At 43.9% G+C, this 19,004-nt stretch overlaps 1 protein-coding gene across 1 annotated transcript in view; it reads left to right on the top strand.

Moving 5' to 3' along the window:
* LOC124122541 overlaps positions 1-17,349 on the top strand; it is a 33,553-nt gene extending 16,204 nt beyond the window's left edge. The window contains exons 2-3 of the mRNA XM_046485594.2: positions 6,143-6,299; positions 16,929-17,349. Of these exons, the coding sequence (XP_046341550.1) occupies positions 6,143-6,299; positions 16,929-17,005 (234 nt within the window). The 3' untranslated portion in view covers positions 17,006-17,349. The remainder of the gene's footprint in view (positions 1-6,142; positions 6,300-16,928) is intronic.
* The last annotated feature ends 1,655 nt before the right edge of the window (positions 17,350-19,004 follow it).

The raw sequence follows: 19,004 nt of genomic DNA, 5'->3' as shown, positions 1-19,004 counted from the left end.
ACCTCACCTAATATATCATTGGCATCATATCATTTGATTGATCATCGCATAGCTCAGGAATATGTGTGTACTGTACAAGGGCCGAGTTTCGCAAAAAATAATTACACAGAAAACATGTCTATGTTGATAGCCAGAAATGGAACAAGTCGATTGTCTTGTCGTCCCAACGGCGACTTTGTAACTAGATGGTTTGTAGTGTCCGACTGCGATCGCGGCATGTCCCATGTCCATCTTGACAAATTTAATTGGAGCTAGTTTGGTTGGACAGAAATGCCTGTCTACCTAGGTGGGGCAACCGTCAAATGAGCTGAAAGCATTCGTTAGCCAGGTTTTCCAGAAATGCTGCTCGCTCGCACCCCACTGGGCGCCTCAGTACAAGACAGAGGCCAGGTCCTTCCAGCACTGGTTGTCTCCCTTGGCTACAAAATAGTCCGGGCTAAGAACAAAGTGAGCAGCGCACGCGGACCACTGTCAGCAGTGATGGGGCGGAAGCCAGTAATTACTTGGAGAGATCGTGTGATATTTTGTTAAGTTCTGTTCCATTCTTTCAACACATTGGGAAAAACAAGATAAAAGTGAACAATCGGGAGGGATTCACTGTCTTTTTAAAGCAATTAGTTCGAGCAGTATTTAAGCTTTCATTAAGTTGTCACGCACCGTGTGTAATGATAACGCACTAACTTCCGGTGCGGGTTCTGAAACGAGGCTGATAGACTCCCCCGGAAGACAAATTGGATCTATTTGTCAGGGAGAACGTTGATCAGTCATCGTGGCGGTGAAGTGTGGCTTACATTTATAGTCTGACAGAGTGGATTGAAAAAGCTCCAAAAAACTGTATCAAGATAAAAAGATAACGAGTGATCGTTCACGAAAAGAGTGTTAATGGTACTCTGCCAATTGCAACATCTCTTTTTTTCATTCAAATGCAGATCTGAGGTAATATTTAAAGTTTATGAATAGGCCTTATTTTTTAATATTTTTCCGATGAATACCCCAGCTGTGACAATTTGAATAACAATGAGTACCGCCGACGTACATGCATGTGTTTTTTTAAATAAAATATCTTGTCAAGCCTTGGATTTCATTTCATGTGCAGGATAATATACATGTACGCTTCAGAGTCATAGTAGAAACGTCATAGCCAGATAGACACCAAACAGTCACACAATGGACATGTCATAGTCATGATAGATGATAGTTTTAAGAGATATGACGTAGACTTAATAGATACGACGTTGTCTAAATATATACGCCACAGTCCTAATAGATACGACGTAGTCTTAATAGATACGACGTAGTCTTAATAGATACTACGTAGTCTTAATAGATACGACGTAGTCCTAATAGATACGACGTAGTCTTAATAGATACGACGTAGTCTTAATAGATACTACGTAGTCTTAATAGATACGACGTAGTCTTAAAAGATACGACGTAGTCTGAATAGATACGAAGTAGTCTTAATAGATACGACGTAGTCTTAATAGATACGACGTAGTCTTAACAGATACGACGTAGTCTTAATAGATACGACGTAGTCTTAATAGATACGACGTAGTCTTAACAGATACGACGTAGTCTTAATAGATACGACGTAGTCTTAATAGATACGACGTAGTCTTAATAGATACGAAGTAGTCTTAATACATACGACGTAGTCTTAATAGATACGAGTCGGACGTAGTCTTAATACATACGACGTAGTATTAAAAGATACGACATAGTCTTGATAGATGACACAGTCTCAATAGATACGAAGTAGTCTTAATAGATGACACAGTCTTAATAGATACGACGTAGTCTTAATAGATGACACAGTCTTAATAAATACGACGTAATCTTGATAGATATATTTGTTACGTCATACTCAATGCGTGTCTACCACGTTTAAATACACAGATAACATCTGTGTGAGATTTGGGGATAGAACATTCAGGCAAGATGTAGGCATCCCCATACGCACCAAGTGTGCAAAAAGATTCAGATTGACAAAACACTCTCCGCAAGACTGTAGGGGGATGGCTTTCAACATCTATCGGGCAATAGTCCTGCAGCTCCTGCCTGTGGTGTATACATTCCACATTGTCTTATACGAATATTTCAAAGAGCGTCATACTGCCCTTGCTCAAAAGTTGTTTGATCATGGTTTTAAAGGTCAAGGCAGCAGTAACGCTTTTAAATGTTTCATGGAAGGTATGTAGAGGACATTCCGAATCTTAAGCATCAGTCACAAAAATGATGTCCGATGCAATTCCCTATTTGGACTATATGTTCCCGTGTTTGTTCCCATGCCTTTGCATGTGTTTGTGGCGGATGCCACTGGAGGAGCAGGATTCGCGCACCTGTTCGCGAAGTTTCCTAAACACATGCTTATGATATAGACGGAATCGCACAATCGACTCTGCATTTAGCAGAAATTTCTTATGATTATGAAAAAGGTTTTGTCGCTTTTATAAAATAACATGCCACAATTATATTCATAGGTTCGTTACGCGTCACAGTTAGTAGTTTTGTTAGTTACATATCGCACACATATGGCTGATTGTTTGTTGTTTAACGCCGCACTCAGCAATATTTCAGCTCTATGAAGGCGGTCTGTAAATAATCGAGTCTGAACCAGACAATCCAGTGATTCATCTCATGAGCATCGATCTACGCAATTGGGATACGATGACATGCATCAACCAAGTTAGCGAGCCTGACCACCCGATCCCGTTAGTCGCCTCTTACGACAAGCATAGGTTCCTTTTACGGCAGGAATGGGTCACTGAAGACCTATTCTACCCCGGATCTTAACGGGTGGCACACATATGACATGTCACATATAAAAATTGAGGAGTACACGAGCACACATTTCAGAAGTAGAGGCTTGATTAAGTGAACGGATTCCCACAATATTGGCACTCAAATTAGAAATACTCGTCTCATACGCGTAACATCAACAACCATCACAGAAATGCCAATCATTTCTATGAAATATTTCACAACTTTCTTTTAATAATATATCCGAAAATGGATAATATTAAACTTCGATTCATTTAAAATGTCATTTCCTGAGATACGTGCGTATTATCAAACACTGCTTCCTCGAGATCAACGCTTCGAAATGGGAGCATGGTTAATGACGTGAAATAACCATTTGTAGGTGTCGTGATTGTGCTGCTGGGAATATTGTGGGCAAGAATTAATACCTTGCTTTGGAAATTTTAAGAAAATGTGAAGAAATTGGGGAGAGGACCACACACACTTTCCCAGCACAAATGGCTAATTTGAATAATTGCTACTTAATGCCTTCACGCTGACGGATCAGTGTGATGGCGTTAATACTCGACCACTCTTTGTAACCATGTGATGTATTTCTCCTCACAAGTTTAAATGACACGTATACTTTTTTTTCTAAAAAAACCCATCTGTGAGTGATATTTTATCCAAGTGAAATAAATAGATCGGCGCCATCCAGTCTCGATTGCAATGTTTATTGTACAACATTTTTCATGATTAAATTATTTTTTCATTTGTCGAAAAACTACTCACAATATACCACAGCTATTTTTTTCCCCCTGTTAAGTGGACGACAACAAAGAAATGAAAAGAATCCAATATATTCTTTAATCACTTGCGCCTTTCATACCTGTACCATGTTACCGTGTTTCTTTCTGATGCATGTGTTTGTGACGGGTGCGGCAGGATACGCTCCCTTTTCACGAACACATGGTGTTATCACTATTTCATAGTAATTCATAAACAGATAGGGTCGGACTTTTAGCAGAATTTTCTTACGATCAATGAAATTGTTGTCGTTAGAATCTAGTAACAGCAATATTTTATATGTCTCCTTGCAGCGCAATGATCTCTTACGTATTCATAATAACTTAAGTCATTATCAGAGTTTTTTATTTCAAAGGAAGGTAAAAAGAGTATTGCGAAAATTGGAAGCAAAAATAGACATTTTACTCCAGAACAAGAAAATCTAATTGATTTTTTTCACAATGATAGTACATTGATTCGAAGATGTAACTAACACAGAAATTCCACACTTTAAAATATATTTCAAAGACATGACGAACTGTTATGCTGACAATGTCATATGTCAAATACAGTAATCGCCTGTTTGTCCAGTGTTAGACCGCCGCCGTCTAGTGGACGGAGCGTCTGTTCTAAGATCGGAAGGTCGCGGTTCAACCTCCGACCGCGTCATACCAAAAAACGTTTAAAGATGCTACTTGTTGTTACCCTGCCAGGCGCTCGGTATAAAGGGGACAAACAAGGACTGGTCGGCTCGGAGTCAGCATACTGTCTGAATGGGGTATTCATGTTAAAGCGTTCGCTCGTCACGCCAAAGACCCGAGTTCGATTCCCGACATGGGTACAATGTGTGAAACCCATTTCTGGTGTCCCCCGCCGTGATATTGCTGGAATATTGCTAAAAGCGGCTTAAAACCATTCTCACTCACTAAAACTGCGCCTGGTATCTCAGTGGTTAAGGAGTATAAAACCGGAACTAATCCGGACCAGTACAAACATCCCCCAACTGCGTGAATCGATGCTCATGATGTCAATTACTGGAATGTCTGATCCAGACTCCATTATTTACAGACCGCCGTCATATAGCTGGAATATTGTTGAGTGCGGTGTTAATCAACAAACAACTAAACAAACAAACGTGCTAGGAAATTAAAATGGACTTATCGTGCTAACAGATGACGACTGGCCCGTGAATATCGGGGGTGGAAGAGGTCTTCAGCAACACATGCTTGTCATAAAAGGCGACTATGCTTGTCGTAAGAGGCGACTAACGGATCGGGTGATCAGGCTCGCTGACTTGGTTGATGCATGTCATCGATCCCAATTGCGTGGATTGATGCTCATGTTGTGAATCACTTGATTGTCTGGTCCAGACTAGATTATTTACAGGCCGCCGTCATGTAGCTGGAATATTGCTGAGTGCGGCGTTAAACAAAAAACAAACAAAAGATGACGACTAAAAGTCCATATATTCAGCAGTACATAAACAGATGACGACTAGACCTCAAACAGACCAGGCTGACGCATACCAGTATCTAATCCCTTAAACAACAATTGTACTGACATTTTCATCTTATAAAGCCCAGTCTAGCAAACGTTAAACCATGCACTCTCAAACCATACACAGAATAATGCTATAGCTTTTGGATGTCAAAGACAGATTTTAAGCAAACAAACAAACAAACGAAGATTGTTGCCGCTGTTCACAGACCGTCTCGATGAATTAGATGTGCACTGAATCACACTAAATCATCAAAATAGAATCATCATTCCCGCGAACAGCAACAAATAAAGATATATCCCTGATGCAAATGACCAAACGATGGATCCTTTTACGCGTTGGCGTCATCTGGCCGCCATGTTGGTTGCAATACAGGTTTGCTCTTGCAACCCAATCAGGCCTCAATGAGAGCCTTAGGGGACTCGGGCCTGCCGGCCAGGAAACACAAGATTGTTTTGGCGTTAATTATGAACACCTGCATATGCATTTAGCAATGAGTCGTTTAAGTATGTACCTTTTTAGAAACACCGTCTTTAAAATAAATATTTTGTTCACGAATCGGTTGTGTAAATCGGTCAACATGACGTCATGAAATAATCACGTGTTTGAAAATACTCTTTCCTGACTTTCTTGATCACGCCAAATAAATGATAACATATCTCACATACAGCGTATATATTTCCTGTTGACTAGTTCGTGGAATATCGTTAAACTTTAAATCTTCACAGAGCAAATGCTATGTTAATGTTGATAACATAATGTCCTTCTTCTGTCGTAAGTTAACAATTTACGTAGATCGATGCTCATGATGTCGACCACTGGATTGTCTGGTCCAAACAAACAAACAAACAACAAACAGTACAGTTGCTGAATAAACAAACGTTATCGCCCGGTTCTGAAAGCTGTTAACTGGACCCTAATTGTCCTCTACTATAAACTGTTAGTGACGGACCATTAACATTTTGTGAGGGGCCTTGGCTATTGTATTGAGACCAGATATTTTTTTCCAGCTACATCTGCAAAAGAAGATATTCTTTTACTTAATCCTATGAGCCAACGTGTCTTTTTTCTAAAAAACTCATTGCAACAATGTAACGTCATCTTCTTTTTCCACAGCGGTCGATGATGTTATCCAGGTTGATGGCAGTGACCAACAGACTCAACTTCAACCGGCCGCTGCTTGGTGGAGCCGGACTCCCAGACCTCGCCCCGCCCGCACCTTTCGCTAACAACGAGGAAAAGAGATTCAGGGCACCTTTACAGGGCCGATCAGGTGAATATATCTGTCATTGCTATACCAATCTTTGACATCGGCTTTCTGTGGAAGAATTATTACATTGTATCTGGGAATGAGCATGAAGCGGTGCACATGTGACATTTCGTTAGGAAGACGGTGTATCTTTGTCCGTTGAGGTATCTGAAAGGTGTTGTACACGCGACAGTTCGCCAGAGAGATAGTATACCTATGTGTTTGGTGATTTCGTGGACCCATTTAATGTTCATGTGGCAGTTTGTCTGGAAGATATTATCCCCATGTCTGTAGTAGTATCGGGGAAAGGGGTGATGACGCTTCGTCAGGAAGATATTATCCCCATGTCTGTTGTAGTATCGGGGAAAGGGGTGATGACGCTTCGTCAGGAAGATATTATCCCCATGTCTGTTGTAGTATCGGGGAAAATGGTGATGACGCTTCGCCAGGAAGATATTATCTATATGTCTGTAGTAGTATCGGGGAAAGGGGTGATGACGCTTCGTCTGGAAAATATTATCCCCATGTCTGTAGTAGTATCGGGGAAAGGGGTGATGACGCTTCGTCTGGAAGATATTATCCCCATGTCTGTAGTAGTATCGGGGAAAGGGGTGATGACGCTTCGTCTGGAAGATATTATCCCCATGTCTGTAGTAGTATCGGGGAAAGGGGTGATGACGCTTCGTCGGGAAGATATTATCCCCATGTCTGTAGTAGTATCGGGGAAAGGGGTGATGACGCTTCGTCAGGAAGATATCCGCATATCTGATTTGTTATCGGGGAGGAGGCGGTAGACCTGTTACTGTTCGTCAGGAAGACAGTATCTGTTGAGTAACGCGGTGGTCACATGGACACTACACTTTGGAAGCTGCGATCTGAGATGAACTAGGGGCGAACTCCCCAGGACGTGTTTTACAGCTGATTAAAACGAGATGATGTGGTTTGTTTGCTCTTTGCTCCCGCCGTTTCGGAAATGTTCTATCAAGTCATCACACGATACGTTTGATCCAAACTGAGTGCAGGATATTGGCAAATGTTTTTTGTAAAGTTGAGTGAAGAATAGAGACAAAGTGAATAAAAACACAAGAGTGTAACAAACCCATCCCTTCCTGACTATAACAAATAAACAACCAGACCGCAACAACAAGGTAATACCACAGTAACAACCCAGCAACAATACTGCAACATCACAGCGACAATACTGCAGCATCACAGCACCAACGCAGTGACGGTAACGTCACAGCAACAAAGTAATAACAGTAACACAGCAACAACATGGCAACAACACAGCACCAAAGTAATAACAATAACACAGCAACATTACAGCCACAACACAGGAACAAAGTAATAACAGTAACACAGCAACATCACAGCAACAACACAGCAACAAAGTTATAACAAAAACACAGCAACATCACAGCCACAACACAGCAACAAAGTAATAACAGTAACACAGCAACATCACAGCAACAAAGTAATAACAATAACACAGCAACAACATGGCAACAACACAGCACCAAAGTAATTACAATAACACAGCAACTTTACAGCCACAACACAGGAACAAAGTAATAACAGTAACACAGCAACATCACAGCAACAACACAGCAACAAAGTTATAACAAAAACACAGCAACATCACAGCCACAACACAGCAACAAAGTAATAACAGTAACATAGCAACATCACAGCAACAAAGTAATAACAGTAACACAGCAACATCACAGCAACACAGCAACAAAGTTATAACAGTAACAAAGCAACATCACAGCAACAATACAGTCAACTTTTCTCGCTTCTCGTTAGTTCCTATTCTCGCGGCAGCGCTTATTTTCATTAAAAATGGAACGGCGCGTCCCCAAGCGGGTGTTCGCCATGACAGTCTTTTCGATGAGGAAAGGGAAGGTCGGTACAAACACTTTCCCACAATGCTTGACTTACTTGAGAGTATGAAATACGAACAAAATGTAAATCCTAATAGCGATCTGTAGAAGTTGGTCATATGCCAGGAGGTTGTGGTGTCGGGGGAGGGGTGATGTCGGGGGAGGGGTGGTATCGGGGGAGGGGTGGTTTCCATGTGACACCTCGTCAGGAAGACAGTATCTCTATGACTGTAGTGGTATCGGGGGAGGGGTGTAGTCGGGGGAGGGGTGGTGTCGGGGGAGGGGTGGTGTCCATGTGACACCTCGTCAGGAAGACAGTATCTCTATGACTGTAGTGGTGTCGGGGGAGGGGTGGCGTCCATGTGACACCTCGTCAGGAAGACAGTATCTCTATGACTGTAGTGGTATCGGGGGAGGGGTGGTGTCGGGGGAGGGGTGGTATCGGGGGAGGGGTGGTATCGGGGGAGGGGTGGTGTCGGGGGAGGGGTGGTGTCGGGGGAGGGGTGGTTTCCATTTGACACCTCGTCAGGAAGACAGTATCTCTATGACTGTAGTGGTGTCGGGGGAGGGGTGGTGTCGGGGGAGGGGTGGTGTCCATGTGACACCTCGTCAGGAAGACAGTATCTCTATGACTGTAGTGGTGTCGGGGGAGGGGTGGCGTCCATGTGACGCCTCGTCAGGAAGACAGTATCTCTATGACTGTAGTGGTATCGGGGGAGGGGTGGTGTCGGGGGAGGGGTGGTATCGGGGGAGGGGTGGTATCGGGGGAGGGGTGGTATCGGGGGAGGGGTGGTGTCGGGGGAGGGGTGGTGTCGGGGGAGGGGTGGTTTCCATTTGACACCTCGTCAGGAAGACAGTATCTCTATGACTGTAGTGGTATCGGGGGAGGGGTGGTGTCGGGGGAGGGGTAGTGTCGGGGGAGGGTAGGTATCGGGGGAGGGGTGGTGTCGGGGGAGGGGTGGTATCGGGGGAGGGGTGGTGTCGGGGGAGGGGTGGTATCGGGGGAGGTGTGGTGTCCATGTGACACTTCGTCAGGAAGACAGTATCTCAATGACTGTAGTGGTGTCGGGGGAGGGGTGGTGTCCATGTGACACTTCGTCAGGAAGACAGTATCTCTATGACTGTAGTGGTGTCGGGGGAGGGGTGGTGTCCATGTGACACCTCGTCAGGAAGACAGTATCTCTATGACTGTAGTGGTATCGGGGGAGGGGTGGTGTCGGGGGAGGGGTGGTGTCCATGTGACACTTCGTCAGGAAGACAGTATCTCTATGACTGTAGTGGTGTCGGGGGAGGGGTGGTGTCCATGTGACACTTCGTCAGGAAGACAGTATCTCAATGACTGTAGTGGTGTCGGGGGAGGGGTGGTGTCCATGTGACACTTCGTCAGGAAGACAGTATCTCTATGACTGTAGTGGTGTCGGGGGAGGGGTGGTATCGGGGGAGGGGTGGTGTCGGGGGAGGGGTGGTGTCCATGTGACACTTTGTCAGTGTCGGGCTAGCGGTGGTGTTCACTTCATCGGTCAGATAGTAATTCTGTGGAAGAACAGACGAACATTTGTGACAGCATTGTGTCAGTTGATGGGAAGGGAAGTGAAGGGAAGGGAAGGGAAGGGAAGGGAAGACAACTCTGGTCAACCAACAAATATCACCCACTCTCTGCCACCTGATGTCCACATTTTTCGCCATGATTCACAGCGCGCCCGACAATAATATAACCACTGTTTATGAAATTGCCAATGGAAAATTCTTTTAAACTATTGTCCAAAATTCTTGTAAAACTTTCGATATAGTAAACCCCATTTCTCGTTTCAAAATACCAATGTTCTCAGCCAAAGCTGACCTCATTTACCCCAAGAGAAACACATTTGTCGTGGGCAAGTTCTGGTATATCACAGAGTTCCAGACACGATGTTACATCAGACGGGGCGTGATTCATCACTTTGCAAGGTTTTTCGCGCCGTTTGTACTAAATCGTTATCTACAATGACTTAAAAACACAGATTACCGCTCATACCACACCGCCATCAACTGTATTTTTTCCAATTGTCCATCACCGGAAGTGGGTGATGTTAATGATATTGTCGTAGTTTCAAAGTATCTTGTTCACAATGTATGACAATAAGCCAGCATTGGGCTACTTGTAACCGAGTCGGCCCAACACAACCGTGTGACTGAATAGGTTTCGTGATGAATTCCTAAGATAACGACATTAAATCATCCATACAAATACGGTTCCATTTATCACCAATGGGTCACCGGGGCTTTGAGTGTTAACAAATACAGTTTCCAAAGTTGCGTCAAACACCGTTGAGAAATTAGGGACCACGCTCGTCCTCTATCAATCATTCCCTCTGCAGCGACCCGGACCCGAGCCACAAATAGTTCAATAATATTTTCCTAGTCACTAATCCAGAATGCTTAGTACTGAGAACGAACCGAGTATCGTATTTTTATGTGATGTTATAAAGGGATGTTGAGTCGTGCCGCTGAAAGGTTATACATTGTACAGGAACAGTCAGCGATAAAAGACAATTACATCTCGCAAAAGGGTCACGTGACTAACGGGATGATCAGACGATACGATCAAGGTGGGTGGGTTAATAACAAGCATTATTACCAGTTGACAGGTTAATGTCATGCCACGTCATATCTACAGCCTTTTGAACGTGTCAGTGCACGATACTATCAACAACCATGTACTTCCTTAAATATTTATATCGTGGCCACGGCATTGAGTGTTCGCCGAGACTTTAAACCGTGTGTTATATTGCCCATTATTAAGTCGTTAGATTTGTTGTTCCAAATATTGCGACGCTGGGTCACAATTCTGGGTTGCGATGTAAGGATGGAAACAATTAAGAGACGTTGGAACGTCATCACCGACATTATGACGGTAACGCTAATTGTCGGAGGATTATCATTGATAGAAGCCCGAGGTCTGCCATTAACTGGCCCGACGGAGAAAAACTGAACGGACTGACAGTGTCTGCAAGTGACAGACAATGCCCTGAAAAATAACGTTACCGCCATTAGAGCTAAAATGGTTGGTTGGTGTGTTGTTTTACGCCGCACTCAGCAATATTCCAGCTATATGACGGCGGTTTTTAAAATAATCGAGTCTGGACCAGATAATCCAGTGATTGACATCATGAGCATCGAACCACGCAATTGCGATCGATGACATATATCAACCAGATCAGCGAGCCTGACCACCCGATCCCGTTAGTCCCCTTTTACGACAAGCATAGTCACCTTTTACGGCAAGCATGGGTTGCTGAAGACCTATTCTACCGCGGATCTTCACGGGCCTAGAGCTAAAATGAAGGGAATGTGTTCTTCAAATGACATTGTCCTGAACCAATAGAGATAAGTGTGACACTGGCCTAGAAACACGTCATCAACAGTCATGGCTATCCGCCAGCATCGGAGAGAGTTTTCTTTGTTGGTTGGTTGTTTGGTTGGTTAACGCCGCACTCAGCAATATTCCAGCAATATGACCACGGTCTGTAAATAATCCAGCCTGGACTAGACAATCCAGTGATTAACATCATGAGCATTCGGGTCAACCATGTAAGCGAGTCTGACCACCCGATCTCGTTTGTCGCTTCTTACAACAAGCATAGTTGCCTTTTAAGGCAAGCACGGGTTGCTGAAGACCTATTTTACCCCGGATCTTCACCTGAAGACAGTAAATTATTGATACTTCTCAGTGTGACGTTGAGACGAAATATCTAACTTTAACATTCAATCACAGCCACAAGAGTTATAGTAATAAATCTGGTACTTATAATTAAGAACCATTGAAATAATGATTATACAAGCAAGACCACAATAATAGTATCAGTAGTGAAAATAGATACAATGGCAACAACGGTAACCATGGAAGAAAAGCAGTAGCACTGACGAAGCAGAAGCAAAAATGATCTGAAATCATTCGGATTCTGTTTGTTTGTTTCTTTGATGTTTAACGCCGCACTCGGCAATATTCCAGCTGTGTGACGGCGATCTGTAATTAATAGAGTTTGCACCAGACAATCATGAGCATCGATCTCCACATGTGGGATACGATGACGTCCATCAACCTAGTCAGCAAGTCTGACCACCCGATCCCATTTGTCGCCTCTTACGACAAGCATATTCGCCTTTTACGGCAGGCATGGGTTGCTTGAAATCACATATATGTATCTTGATGTTCCTGACCACTCCTTAGATTAGGAAACACCCAGCAGGCAGGGAAGATTTCTCACGCCAGCGACACTTCGGCCACTCCTAGAGATGTAACACTGGCGAGACGCGTGGTTAATGATATCAGGAGAAATGGTCAGATGTGTTTCTTTCAAAATTCCTTCAAAATACCCCAAGTAGGCCGAGATCATCGTTTGGGATGATTTTTATAACCACTATATCACCTAGAATTTCATGTCACTCGAGACAAGAACCTGAGTCCATCGCAGCCTGATTGAGCCATTACCGGCATTCGGTGAACGAGCGAGGCCGTCCGCCATTTTTGGTGTTTTTTTCTGGGGGCATTATATGTGACGTTGCTTGCGGCCGTGGTTGTGCCGGAGTGGCAAACAAAGCTCACGTGGACGTCATGCACAGCTCGCGGGGTTCGGGTATTAGCTTCATTGTTGGGTGATTGTTTGCGGTGGGGCAGCGAGAGGTTTGATCTCGCACCATCTCCCCGGAGTGTGACCTCCGCTCGCCTGGCGCCTACTCATACCTGCGTCATTAGACATACATGATACTCTCTCACAACGTCTCACGCCAACTCTCGCGAGACCCCCAGGCTTCCCGCGTTGTAATTAGGCCTCTCAGTGTATTAACCCGAAGTTATCTGCCCCTTTTCCTCAGCGGTTGAACTTTTGGATCGTGCTTTCTTACAAAGGCTGCGTTCATCAATCTCAACATTCCATAACAAGGCGGCCTTTGTCTATTTCGGTTAGCGGTTGTCGGAGTCTACACCAAGCACAATATCCACTGACACGAGCTGACAAACATGAGACCAGATTCAAAGGAAATAAATATTATGACACCTTCAAAAAACACCATCTTGTGAATTATGCGAAAGTACGTTACAACACTTACTGCTGTTGTCGATACTTGTCATGTGTGGAAGAAGTCTTGTTCACAATATTACTTTATTTGTCGTATATGGATTAGGCTATTAAAGGCATCTTGACAATCTTCATGTGTTTAAAGAGAGTCATTGAAAATAAATAAATCATCTGAGGAACTTCAAAGTGCGGTTTTATAGGGCAAACGTCACTTGGAGAAATTATTTTGTTTTCAAACGTTTGGGAACTACTGTCCTTCATGTTTCGAAAAAATACAGTATTTACATCAAACACAATTTGAAAGCAAAGTTTGCATTACTGAATACGATCCCCACACGCCACTAATCCAACCTTACTTAACAGCTTGACTGATATTAATGGCAGTACTTGTAATCTTTGAAGGTTTTTGTTCTGTTGTGCATGGACAATGTTCATTGTTAAACTGAAGTGACACTGTCTTCCGTTGTGAGTATATCGGTGCGGAAACATCAGCAATTATAAACACAACAAGAACTAAGGTGACCTCGGCCAAGTTCCCAGGGTTTCTGTCATGACAGTCTTCACAAACATGTGTTGCGATTCCTGTAAAGATCCGGGTTAGAATTTGTCTTCAGCAACCGATGCTTGTCCCCCGTGAGGATCCTGGTTAGAATTGGTCTCCAGCAACCCATGCTTGTCCCCCGTGAAGATCCGGGTGAGAATTGGTCTTCATCAACCCATGCACGTCCCCCGTGCAGATACGGGTTAGAATTGGTCTCCAGCAACCCATGCTTGTCCCCCGTGAAGATCCGGTTGAGAATTGGTCTCCATCAACCCATGCATGTCCCCCGTGCATATCTGGGTTAGAATTGGCCTCCAGCAACCGATGCTTGTCCTCCGTGAAGATCAGGGTTAGAATTGGTCTTCAGGAACCCAAATGCTTGGCATAAGCGACGACAAGCGGGATCGGGTGGTCAGGCTCGCTGACTTAGTTGATGCACGTCATCGTTTCCCAATCGATAGTTATGATGTCAATCACTGGAATGTCTGGCCCATATTCGATTATTTACAGACCGCCGTCACACAGCCGGAATATTGCTGTATGCGGCTTAAATAACATGCAAACAAATGGGCGGTGGAATACATGCGTGCCATCACAGAGATGTGGATCCACACCTGTCCGTGCGGTGTGGCGATGGAATGATCCAAAGACGACACGTGGTATGTGAGTGAGTGAGTGACTTGGGTTCTAAGCTTCGTGGAACAGTATTTCCGTTACATCACGGCGTGTCAGCTTAATTTGGGAGGAAAGGCCGAAGTGATGCAGGTCTCAGACGTTTACCACTTAGGTGAAACCCACGAGCACGGGTATGGTGCTGACAAACCTAGAAACATAATTGGGGTGAACCGGGATTCGAACCCACAATCATAGGTTTCTGGCGGGTCCAAGGGACGCAACTCTGCACAGCGAATCCGTGCCCCCGGTATGTTGATGAAAGTCGTAGAAACATAATCACGGCGAACCAGGATTCGAACCCATTATCATAGGTTTCTAGTAAGTCTAGTAGTAGTAGTAGTAGTAGTAGTAGTAGTAGTAGTAGTAGTAGTAGTAGTAGTAGTAGTAATAGTGGTGGTAGAAGAGGTTGTGGTTGTAGTAGTAGCAGTAGTCATGGCAGGGATAACAGTAATGGCAGTTGTAGCAGTGGTAGTGGTGGTGGTCGTAGTACCCGGAAAACCCCACCAGAGGGCGCCGTGGTTTTCACGACTACCGTATGTCGTTAGTGCTGGTGATTACTGTCAGTGGGCGCACCTCAACTCACCCGCAACACTGTCGTGACCCGAATCAATTAACCTCCACGTACCTTTGTAATTAACCGTCATTTACAAACAAAGGACCGCGACAGCACACTGTTAAGGCGCGGAAGCAAACGGTTATTCTTTTCCGGCAACTCGTTTGTGACAAACACGGACCAAAATATGCCTCAAACTATTTCCGTAACATAACCACATACGGCACTTGTCGTCACGTGATAGGAAAAGCGTAGCGTGATACTGCGAGACTTCCGGTGGGACATGTAAACGGAAGTGGGCATGTGGAGCCTATGGAGGAATTAGCTACTCTCCCGCGCTAGGTTTTGAATAACTGAACTACATTAGAACAAGTATGCACGTGCTTCACTTACCCCGTGTAGACTGTGGTTGCCAGCGCCATCTGATGGCTGAAGGAATAAAGACATTCTAACGCCGCTTTATTTCAACATTTCCTATTGCTTCGGATAAAGGCCAGATCAATCGGCTTCTTATTGCGCTTTATAAAGAGCAACTATAATGACAGGATTAAAGACACTGCAATCAGTCAACCGACGCAGGCAGTGAAATCGTTGCGCCAAGTTTACCATAAAGAAAATGCTACTTTGGCATCTTACAACAGTGAAAAGAAGTGTGACTGATTGAATGTGATTTGCGCGTGATCACGGTATGGCGGGGCAATCGATCAAGTCTAACAAGCATGTACCGTAAAACCTTGTGTACAGATATATGTTAAAGAGCATGACCATTGTTAATACGTTTTACGTGAACAAGCAATCTGTGTTCATACCTCCTCTTATTTGAAAGGAGTTATTGATTGTTATGGTAATAACAATTCTATTAAGTTAGACCGGCTCTTGTAAGTTAGTCCGGCTCTTGAAAGTCGAGTTAAGTCTTTCCGGGACCACTGAAGTGTACGGCGACTGATTGTGACAACAGCATTTCACAGCAAAGCGCTGGCTTACGCTGGCAGTTCCATGATAAAAGCTGGTACTGATTCACAGCTAATGTTACAATTAATACGTTTTTAATATATTTTCTGACAATGAATGTATGTGACAGTTTGAACTAAGTACTAAATAAAACGAAACGTGTGTTGCGAGGAACCGAGTCTTTTGTAAATAGAAGCGACAAATCCATTCACATTATCAAAAGCAATATCTGCTGAAATCAGTCTTGAATGCACCAACGACATCATAATCATGTGCTTATGAATCACTATCAAATAGTGAAGATATCAGGTGCTCGTGAATAGGCAGCGTATCCTTCCACACCGGTGGCAACCGTCACACACACATGCAAAGGCAAGTCAACTATTCACCTAAAAGAAACACGGGGAATTGCATCGGACGTCATTTTTTTCACTGATTCATTGAATTTGGAAACGGCATAAACATGTCTACCAGAAAACCTTTCGAGAGTTTTACTGACGCCATGACTGTTGTAACCCTGATCAACGTTTGAGCAAGGGTCGTATGACGCTCTTTGAAATCTTGGTCGAAAGAGCATGCTCGATTGTACCTCAAAAGGTGTGACATGTAGACACCACAAGCTGGAGCAGCTTCTTTTTCCCCTTTTATTTTCTAAAAGTGTGTAAATATGCAAACCTGAATACCAAGACGGGACCCGTGAAGATCCGGGGTAGAATAGGTCTTCAGCAACCCATGCTTGCCGCAAAAGGTGACTATGCTTGTCGTCAGAGGCGATTAATGGGATCGGCTGGTCAGGCTCGCTGACTTGGTCATCGTATCCCAATTGCATGGATCGATGCTCATGATGTCGATCACTGGATTGTCTGGTCCAGATACGATTATTTACAGATATTCCGTCATATAGCTGGACTATTGCTGAGTGCGGCGTTAAACAACAACCAAACAACCAAACAAACAACCAAACAAACTAAGACGGGTATTTGTTTGTTGCAGGTGGAATGTCTCTCTGTCTATGGAAGGTCTGTCCCGCTGCACCTTGGCTTGTGTCGAAAAAGAGCGTCGGAAAATGAGCATCACGTGCCCTACCCGAGACATCGTCGTGCACCACGTAACAGTGGCGTGGCACATCATCCCTCAATCACGGTTAAGAATGGCAGATTGGAGAAATTGGACAACAGCTTAGCATCAGGAAAATACTATCTGTCGTTTCGGTTGATGTTTTGGACACTATATAAGATACTATTTTCCTATCCTGTCACGGGACTTTGTGCGAGCTCATCTCTCGCTCTGATGGCCTTACAAATAAATCTCTGATCCCCATACTTCCTTCCTGGTCTCAACATGCGTGCGTGCGTGCGTGTATGCGTGAGCGGCTATTTGGCTGGTAAGAAATAAAGTGTGATACATATTTTAAGTAGCTTTACTCTTGTTCATCCAGTTCTTTGAGAGAGTTCACACCTCATACACTTCAGAGGAGAGAAACATTTACTGATGCTAATAAGTTACGCAACCATCTCAGAGTGATTGGATGGAGACCAACATGTCTTAACCTCTGTCATGATGAGACACTGTATAAAATTGTATCCAATGAATAGTGCCCTTCGTGAGATGACTCTGTAATGGTTGCGTAACTTACGACTTCCGTATATTCTCATATTAATTATTTCATCAGTGTTGACCAGATACATGGTGATTATTATTGTGTATGCCACGGAGTGATATATTCATGCACACACAGTGTACAGCAAGAACACGAACATAAAGCTATGGCGCATGGTTTAAGTTGGGATTCGAACCGAATTCTGCCAACCGAATTTGGGGTTGAGGATTTATGGCATAAAGGACACGTCAGTCGTTGCGGAGGTATTCACTGGTTCATTGTGTTCACAGGAGTCACCAGCATTAATGGTTCTTTTGAATTCATTTAATTTATGACCAGAACCAGAACCAACATGTCACACTGAAGGCAAACAAACTTTCCCACACATTGACGGGCACCTGTTCTACACTTCCATTTCATCACCACACATTGACGGGCAAGTGTTCTACACCACCATTTCATCACCACACATTGACAGGCAACTGTTCTACACCACCATTTTACCACCACACATTGACGGGCACCTGTTCTATACCACAATTTTAACACCACACATTGACGGGCAACTGTTGTATACTACCATTTAACCACCACACACTGACGGGCAACTGTTCTACACTACCATTTTACCACCACACATTGACGGGCACCTGTTCTATACCACAATTTTAACACCACACATTGACAGGCAACTGTTCTATACCACAATTTAACCACACCACATTGACGGGCAACTGTTCTACACTACCATTTCATCACCACACATTGACGGGCAACTGTTCTGTACTACAATTTTACCACCACATATTGACGGGCAACTGTTCTACACTACCATTTTACCACCACACATTGACGGGCAACTGTTCTGTACTACAATTTCATAACCACACATTGACGGACAACTGTTCTACTTCAACATTTTACCACCACCACACATTGACGGGCAACTGTTCTATACCACAATTTTACCACCACACATTGACGGGCACCTGTTCTATACTACAATTTCATCACCACACACTGACGGGTAACTGTTCTACACTACCATTTTACCACCACACATTGACGGGCACCTGTTCTATACCACAATTATACCACCACACATTGACGGGCAACTGTTCTACACTACCATTTACCACCACCACACATTGACGGGCAACTGTTCTACACCACCATTTCATCACCACACATTGACGGGCAACTGTTCTTCACTACCATTTTACCACCACACATTGACGGGCACCTGTTCTATACCACAATTGTACCACCACACATTGAAGGGCAACTGTTCTACACCGCCATTTCATCACCACACATTGACAGGCAACTGTTCCAAACCTCCATTTTACCAAAGCACATTGACGGCCACCTATTTTACACCTCCATTTTACCACAGAACATTGACAGGCAACTGTTCCACGCCTCCATTTTACCCAAGCACATTGACGGGAAACTGTGCGACACTACCA

Source organism: Haliotis rufescens, unplaced genomic scaffold, assembly GCF_023055435.1.
Source record: "Haliotis rufescens isolate VD_foot unplaced genomic scaffold, xgHalRufe1.0.p SCAF_13, whole genome shotgun sequence".
Classification (NCBI taxonomy): domain Eukaryota; kingdom Metazoa; phylum Mollusca; class Gastropoda; order Lepetellida; family Haliotidae; genus Haliotis; species Haliotis rufescens.
The sequence above is the reverse complement of the archived record's forward strand: the minus strand, read 5'-3'. Positions and strand labels throughout refer to the sequence as shown.